At 37.8% G+C, this 9,068-nt stretch overlaps 1 long non-coding RNA gene and 2 gene segments (V, D, J or C); all 3 read right to left on the reverse strand.

Annotated features, from left to right (window-relative positions):
• Positions 1–2,527: 2,527 nt before the first annotated feature.
• On the reverse strand, positions 2,528–3,156 carry LOC113148721. The segment is given in 2 exon segments: positions 2,528–2,945; positions 3,031–3,156. Coding segments are annotated over 2 exon segments (483 nt in total).
• A 319-nt stretch (positions 3,157–3,475) lies between these two features.
• On the reverse strand, positions 3,476–4,890 carry LOC117152821. The gene is made up of 3 exons (XR_004463363.1): positions 4,677–4,890; positions 3,932–4,591; positions 3,476–3,848 (listed from the first exon to the last, which is right to left on the reverse strand). It is a non-coding gene; the product is annotated as an uncharacterized LOC117152821 (long non-coding RNA).
• Positions 4,891–6,113: 1,223 nt separating this feature from the next.
• LOC113148724 lies at positions 6,114–7,614 on the reverse strand. The segment is given in 3 exon segments: positions 6,114–6,234; positions 7,066–7,361; positions 7,534–7,614. Coding segments are annotated over 3 exon segments (393 nt in total).
• Between the last annotated feature and the right edge of the window lie 1,454 nt (positions 7,615–9,068).

The raw sequence follows: 9,068 nt of genomic DNA on the forward strand, positions 1-9,068 counted from the left end.
CACACTACTGGCTACATATAAAAACCCAGTTACGAAAGCAGTTTGTTCTTTAATTATACCAGAGGATTTGGTTGTCGTGAAACTTTTTAGAAAATCCCTGTTTGCATGTGTACAAATGTTCAATTTCTGTAATTTCAGATTTTTTTTTTTTTTATGACAGAAACTGTGCAACTTAATGCACTAAAGCTGCACTTAGCTGTAAATACACCGAGACCAGTATAAACTTATCATTTTGTGTTTTCTGGCTGAATAAATATTTAGTTGGCACCGCCTTTTCATCGCAGTATCTACATGATTGCTTAGTACACCAGCTTCTCTGATGAAACCATTTTATCAGGGAAACAAAACCACATTTCCCGCTTACACAGTATCATACTATCATACAAAATAAGTGTTTCCTTCTCTTCTAAACATTAAAACCAATATGTCACTAACTACTACACAACTACACCTAGTAAGTTAATATTTAACCTTAAACAAATATAGACAGCATCTATATTTCTGGTGTTAAGAACTACATAATGCATCATGGTATTACTGGATGAATTTTACTTACTCTTTAAAATTAGGTTTTGCATAGTTGTCCCCTATATACTGTATAAAACTGGCTTTGGACTATTCTAATTTTACTATAAATAGATGTTTTTGAAATCTTGTATTAAAATGTCTGAATATTTTCATGACATAACCTAAAACAGGAAAGGTTTTAAAAGCAGTTTTCACGAAACGTCTTTTCTCTTTGCGTAAACCATCGTATTGCCATACCAACATGAAGTCCTTAGGTGGGTGTTGTCATACTGTTTTCATAGCCTACCGTCATTATGTCAAATACCTCTACAAACCACTGGCTCAGGCTATGATGGAAGATATAGCACTGCGTTATGAAGGAAAACAGGTGCAACGTGCTGTGAGCTGTAATGCAGTGATGGGAACATTTTTGTATTGGGGAGCAGCGATATGTAGCACTGTGATAACGAGCAGCACAGAAGTAAACTGCACTACTGTTAAGATTCAGCTCTTCTGTTATTAATGTGCAGTTCTGGTCTTTGTTTGCATTCCCATGCATCTTGACTTGAACACCGGTTTCTGGAAATGTGCTGTCTCCTACAATGTATCCCAGTAATTTTAGCTGTCTATTCTGTAATTTTTTGTACCAGAGGATTTGATCATAGTTTTGAATACTGTGTGAACAGCTGATTTCAGCCTTTTCTCCAGGATATTTGTACATGACAGCAGGCGTTTGATAGATGTTATCACTAGGAGAAGAGCCTGTGAGAAAGTCGATAAAAAACACAACACATTATCACAGGAAGAATGATATCCCAGCAATGTTTCAAATAGTATTACTTCACTCTATGTAACATTGACATTATGGACTAATAGCTGTAGTATACAACTTAAATACTATAGCAACAGCAACCTGTTTGCAATTAAGTGTGACAATTATCATTATATTACCTGTAACCAGTATAACATATGTATAGTATATGCAGCAGATAATGATCACCATGTTGTGTCTGACTGAATGTAAAGTCAGTGTTGTTTCTGCTATAGTTGTCATAACTCTAAATGCAGGCATGCTAATGATTTCCTCCTGCTTTTCTCAGAAAACTAGTGTGGGTGTGGTCTTAGTTCCTGCCCAGTGTTTCTCACAGAATTTAATTCTATTTGTAGTTGTCAATGAATTAGGGGTGTGAACATGAATTCAACTTTTTGTGCATTGTGTTGTCTTCTCAGATAAGTGTGAGTCAAAATATACAATTTCACATGAGGAAACACTGCAACCTTATGGAGAAAAGGAGAATCGAACTGTCTTATGCTGAGCCAGCTGTCTGATATTAGAATTCAGTGGTTTATTTGTTTCTCATGAGGTTATCAGCAGGTGAATGATAGTGCTACTGTCTTTGTCTGAGAAGGTTTTTGTTGGAGTCAGAGGCTTGATGTAGCACTGTGCTTCACTAGCAGCACAGAAATAAACTGCTCTGAGCTCAGATCTACTCAGTTTCAGAATATGAAGAGATGATCGGCTTCTCCCATCTCCGCTCACATTGTAATTGTCTTTAAATGAATCTTCAACAGTTGGATCAGAGAATCGAGCATAACCAAGTAGAATCATATCATTTCCCCCAGCAGACTGTTTGTACCATTGGATCATTTGAAAATTAGTGTTGGAATGGTTGCAGTTTATCTTCACTTCTTCTCCAAGATGTTTTATTATGGCAGTGGGCGTCTGATGAACACTGTTTTTTGAGAGTTCTGTGGGGAAAAAGTAAAAAAAACTTTAGTGTGAGAATGAAAAATGGCTGAAAACGCATTTCTTATGAATTACTGTAACATTACCTGTTAAACAGCACGGTAGAACTGCTAATAGTATGAAGAGTCTAATCATGATCCTAACACTGGTAAAGACGAATGAAAACTGCAACAGGAGCAGAGCTGTCTGTATGTGGAGGAGGAAGAGGAGGAGTTATTAAAGTCACGTCAGTGGATTTGTACCAACAAGAGAATGTTTTAATGTGTGGTAATTTCCTGTCACATGGATGGGTGATAGCTGGATGCAGGTGTAGTCTTCATTGTAAATTTATGTGGTGGAATATCAGAAGGTTTTTGTAGAGGTGAATTGCTAAGTGAGTCACTGTGCCTACTAGCTGCACAATAATACATGCCACTATCTTGTGGCTGTCTGAGCTTCAGCACATGAAGTTGAGATTCTGATGAGCCGTCTCCAGTCACATTGAAATGCTGTTTAAATTGATCCTCTGGGGTTGGGTTAGTGTACTGAATATATCCAATGAGTTTAAGAGCAGAGTCACCAACTGGCTGTTGGTACCACAGTATTACATAGTATGAACTGTCTGAATGACGGCAGCTGATTGTTGCAGAATTATGAGGTTTTCCTATTATTGATGATGGATCCTGATGGACTTCAATGCCAAGTGAACCACCTGTGTTAAAAGAGGAATGAATTAAGTTAATATGAATTTTCCCAAAATATGTAACTTTGATCAAACTATTTAAATTAAAACTTACAGGAGAGCCAGATAATCAGTAGAATGATTCTGTTCAGGTATCTGATCATAGTGTCTCTACTGTCCTCCATGTCTTTTTGTTGACTATACTGAACCGATGTTGTAGCATCAGTATAGAGGGGAGAATAAAGATGATGATATTGTGAGCAAGCCTCTTCCTCCCTAAGCCGCTGCTTACAAGTCTCATGCATATTAATAGTCCCTGAACCTCCCACATTAAATGCTGTATCTTAGGTCCCCCTACGACAATTATATTAGATATCTAACACTTGCCTTTGTGTGAAAGCTTTATGCTAAGAAGATTTTTTTTTCCAGATAATGGTAAACTAAATCAAACAATAGCATGTGGGGAAACATTGCACCCTAATGGAGGAAGGAGTAAAGAATAAACATGTCTGGGATTAGCATTTACAGTGTGGTTTATTTGATCCTCATGAGGTTATTAGCAGGTGAATGCTTGTGTTACTGTGTCAGAGAAGGTTTTTGTTGAAGTCAGAGGGTTGATGTAGCACTGTGCTTCACTAGCAGCACAGAAATAAACTGCTCTGAGCTCAGATCTACTCAGTTTTAGAATATGAAGAGATGACAGACTGCTCCCATGTCCGCTCACATTGTAATTGTCTTTGAATGAATCTTCAACAACCAGATTAGAGAATTGAGCATAACCAAGTAGAATCATATCATTTTCCCCAGCAGACTGTTTGTACCATTGGATCATATCAAAATTTGTGTTGGAATGGTTGCAGTTTATCTTCACTCCTTCTCCAAGATGTTTTATTATGGCAGTGGGCGTCTGATGAACACTGTTTTTTGAGAGTTCTGTGGGGAAAAAGTAAAACAACTTCAGTGTGAGAATGAAAAATGACTGAAAACACATTTCTTATGATTTACTGTAACATTACCTGTTAAACAGCATAGCAGAGCTGCTAATAGTATGAAGAGTCTAATCATGATCTGTTGGTACCACAGTACTAACACAGATGAAGACTGTAATGACCTGTAATGAAAAGTGCAACAGGAGCAGAGCTGCCTGTATGTGGAGGAGGAAGAGGAGGAGTTATTAAAGTCACATGTCAGTGAATTTGTACCGTATCATAAAGTGTGTGTGTTAACAAACAAGAGACTGTTTTAATGTGTGGTAATTTCCTGTCACATGGATGGGTGATAGCTGGATGCAGGTGTAGTCTTCATTGTAAATTGATGTGGTGGGATATCAGAAGGTTTTTGTAGAGGTGAATTGCTAAGTGAGTCACTGTGCCTACTAGCTGCACAATAATACATGCCACTGTCTTGTGGCTGTCTGAGCTTCAGCACATGAAGTTGAGATTCTGATGAGCCATCTCCAGTCACATTGAAATGCTGTTTAAATTGATCCTCTGGGGTTGGGTTAGTGTACTGAATATATCCAATGAGTTTAAGAGCAGAGTCACCAACTGGCTGTTGGTACCACAGTATTACATAGTATGAACTGTCTGAATGACGGCAGCTGATTGTTGCAGAATTATGAGGTTTTCCTATTATTGATGATGGATCCTGATGGACTTCAATGCCAAGTGAACCACCTGTGTTAAAAGAGGAATGAATTAAGTTAATATGAATTTTCCCAAAATATGTAACTTTGATCAAACTATTTAAATTAAAACTTACAGGAGAGCCAGATAATCAGTAGAATGATTCTGTTCAGGTATCTGATCATAGTGTTTCTACTGTCCTCCATGTCTTTTTGTTGACTATACTGAACCGATGTTGTAGCATCAGTATAGAGGGGAGAATAAAGATGATGATATTGTGAGCAAGCCTCCTCCTCCCTAAGCCGCTGCTTACAAGTCTCATGCATATTAATAGTCCCTGAACCTCCCACATTAAATGCTGTATCTTAGGTCCCCCTACGACAATTATATTAGATATCTAACACTTGCCTTTGTGTGAAAACTTTATGCTAAGAAGATTTTTTTTCCAGATAATGGTAAACCAAATCAAACAATAGCATGTGGGGAAACATTGCACCCTAATGGAGGAAGGAGTAAAGAATAAACATGTCTGGGATCAGCATTTACAGTGTGGTTTATTTGATCCTCATGAGGTTATTAGCAGGTGAATGCTTGTGTTACTGTGTCAGAGAAGGTTTTTGTTAAAGTCAGAGGGTTGATGTAGCACTGTGCTTCACTAGCAGCACAGAAATAAACTGCTCTGAGCTCAGATCTACTCAGTTTTAGAATATGAAGAGATGACAGACTGCTCCCATGTCCGCTCACATTGTAATTGTCTTTGAATGAATCTTCAACAACCAGATTAGAAAATCGAGCATAACCAAGTAGAATCATATCATTTTCCCCAGCAGACTGTTTGTACCATTGGATCATATCAAAATTTGTGTTGGAATGGTTGCAGTTTATCTTCACTCCTTCTCCAAGACGTTTTATTATGGCAGTGGGCGTCTGATGAACACTGTTTTTTGAGAGTTCTGTGGGGAAAAAGTAAAACAACTTTAGTGTGAGAATGAAAAATGACTGAAAACACATTTCTTATGAATTACTGTAACATTACCTGTTAAACAGCATAGCAGAGCTGCTAATAGTATGAAGAGTCTAATCATGATCTGTTGGTACCACAGTACTAACACAGATGAAGACTGTAATGACCTGTAATGAAAAGTGCAACAGGAGCAGAGCTGCCTGTATGTGAAGGATGAAGAGGAGGAGTTATTAAAGTCACATGTCAGTGGATTTGTACAGTATCCTAAAGTGTGTGTTAACAAACAAGAGACTGTTTTAATGTGTGGTAATTTCCTGTCACATGGATGGGTGATAGCTGGATGCAGGTGTAGTCTTCATTGTAAATTGATGTGGTGGAATATCAGAAGGTTTTTGTAGAGGTGAACTGCTAAGTGAGTCACTGTGCCTACTAGCTGCACAATAATACATGCCACTGTCTTGTGGCTGTCTGAGCTTCAGCACATGAAGTTGAGATTCTGATGAGCCATCTCCAGTCACATTGAAATGCTGTTTAAATTGATCCTCTGGGAATTCATTAGTGTACTGAATATATCCAATGAGTTTAAGAGCAGAGTCACCAACTGGCTGTTGGTACCACAGTATTACATTATAAGAACTGTCTGAATGACGGCAGCTGATTTTTACAGAATTATGAGGTTTTCCTATTATTGATGATGGATCCTGATGGACTTCAATACCAAGTGAACCACCTGTGTTTAAAGAGCAATGAATAAAGTTAATGATGATGATAATGAATTTTCCCAAAATATGAAACTTTGATCAAACTATTTAAATTAAAACTTACAGGAGAGCCAGATAAGTAGAATTGTGTTCAGGTTTCCGATCATAGTGTCTGTATTTTCTTTTGTTTGTGCAATGACTGAATGACTGAACAGATAATGTGGGATCAAGGTAGAGGGGAGGAGATAGATGATGACATTGTGGTAACCACAACCTGCTGTTTGATCTAATTGTATAGAACATCACTTCCTAAAATAACATCCATATATGGAAAACATCTTATGACTTTTTTTTTTTTTCTAGTATCAGGACTTGGATTTCAGTGTAGGACTCTTTTAGGATTCCTGCAAATCTAGAACGTTTAATGTTGGGAATTTCCCTTACACATTTACAGCAATTCTAAATAATGACAACACATTTAAAGTGCAGATTTTTAGATAGATTGTGTTTTATTTTTAATATTCAGGCAGTTCACAGGTAACAAAATGTTTGAGACATACACAAATCCAAATATAAAAAACTTGAACAAACATGGTTTTTAAAAAAAAGAGATCATTTGATATTTAAAAAATAATGCAATTGAAGCTTCCAAACAAGGAGAATTCAGTATAATTTAATTTTTATATGATGAAAGTGAAACTGGATCTCAAGAAATATAGTAGTAAGATCACAACTGTTTCCCTAAGAAGAGTATAGCTGTTTGTTTAGTTCTGCTCTATAGATAAAGAGTTTTCTGTCTACAGCGGTAGCTGGGTATTTGTGCAGCTGTCTAAGTCACTTGTGTGACTGTGTTCACTCACAGAACAGAAGTACACTCCACTGTCCTCAGGTTGCAGCTTCTCCACTGTCAGGGATCCAGTCTCACTGTCATTCTTTGATGCAGGAAATTTTTCTTTACTGAAGACACCTTGATATTCATGAGGGCTGTATGCAGTTGTGAAAACAATTTGCTTCATTCCCTCTCCTGGTTTTTGTCTGTACCAGTACATCTGTCGATAGGCACTCCCCCTAGTTTGTCTGCAGTTCATTGTGGCAGACTGACCCTCGTTCTTCCACAGCAGAGGAGTCTGGGTGACATCGTTCCCATCAATTAGACCTGTGTGAGAAAAATGACCTTTTAATGTTACAGAATCACTAGTAAATCCTTCATTGTGCTAACTGAATGATTGATATCAATTTGGTATCATTCTTAAAATTTCAAAGACATCATAAGAATAAAAATAGAAGTGAGACGTTTTTGTCTGTTCTCATTGTCATACCGTACAGACCTGCCATAAAGAGCAGGACTGCAGAGAGTTTGATCAGATCAGATGTGATCATTATTGTGTTCTTAGTGAAATAATCATAGACCAGAGTCACTGACAGTTTGTGTGATGGCAGATGTGACTGTACCACAGAGACATGAAAGGTAGCAGATGGGAGTGTCACATTTGTGATTCTGTGACTGTGCTTGAGCTCCCTCTACAGCGGATGAGATACAGCCTAAACAGACATTTAGTAGTGAATGAATGTAAGGGCTATTAATCTGATTAATCTGTTCATTAGTTCCTTTATTGATCAGATGGCTAATAGTTTAATAATAATAATATAGTTAGTGTGTTACTCATTGCATTCTATAAACACTGCCCGTCCAAAAAAATAAGTCACCACCTAGATTTAACAAAGCAAGTGGGCAAGTGCCTCCGGTTAGATAATTACTGCATGGATGATTATGTTTTAGCTGGCAGCAAGGCATTTAACCCAAACTGATGGAGTGAGTAGCTTCATATTTCTTAAACAACTCAAGTCTTAAACCTAGAACTTACAGCTATGGATAATAATAAAAGTAAGAACATTTCCACAGGCAAAATGCAAAGGGAACTCAAGGAATTTGCTGGGGAATCTCTTTGTCAGTGAGGCTAATCGAAAAAAAAAGGTTAAATTTGCTAGGGACCATAAAGATTGGATTATGGAGCAATGAAAGAAGGACATGTGGTCTGATGAGTTCAGATTTACCCCGTTTCAGTGTGATGGGCGCATCAAGGTAAGAAGACAGGCAGGTGAAGATGTGCACCCATTGTGCCTAATGCCTACCATACAAGCCTGTGGTGGCAGTTTTATGATCTCGGGTTGCTGCAGTTGGTCAGGTTCAGCATTGCTATGTGCCAAAAGAATGAGGTCCAGGTTATTCCATCAATGAATTTCTTTCTTCCCTGATGGCATGAGCATATTCTAAGATGACAATAGCAGGATTCATCTGGGCTACTTTGAGCAGCGGTTCGACTCTCCCATCATCAATACAAGATTATGGTGAAAAATGAAAGCATCTCTGGATGAGAATAAATGTTGTGACATTGCAGAAGCTTATTGAAACAACACCATGGCGAATGCATGTCTTAATCAAAGCTAAACGGGGTGCAATTGAATATTATTGTGACTTTTTTTTTTTTTTTTTTTTTTTGACGGGCAGTGTAATTCTTCTCGATGCATCTCTGTCTTCACAACAGTGCTAATGGCAGTACGATGTCTCTATAAACACAACCTTGAACTGGCATTTGGACCAATACATGCTGCGAACATCATGTTCCTGTATCTTTGCTGAATGAGAATGTGTTTAATTGTGATTTCCAAGTTTTATATATTTTCAGCTTTAATTGATTACCTAAAACTGCAGGTTCAGAGGTTTGCACCTTGTTGTTTATCTCTAACTTTCTTCTGTGTTGCAGGTTCGTCCAGCAGATGGCACCTTGAAGATAGATCATTTTGCCATCTACACATGTACATCCGCGAGCAGCCGCTGGAGCAGAGACAGCTGCAGACAACT

The sequence above is a fragment of the Anabas testudineus genome, chromosome 22, assembly GCF_900324465.2.
Source record: "Anabas testudineus chromosome 22, fAnaTes1.2, whole genome shotgun sequence".
Classification (NCBI taxonomy): domain Eukaryota; kingdom Metazoa; phylum Chordata; class Actinopteri; order Anabantiformes; family Anabantidae; genus Anabas; species Anabas testudineus.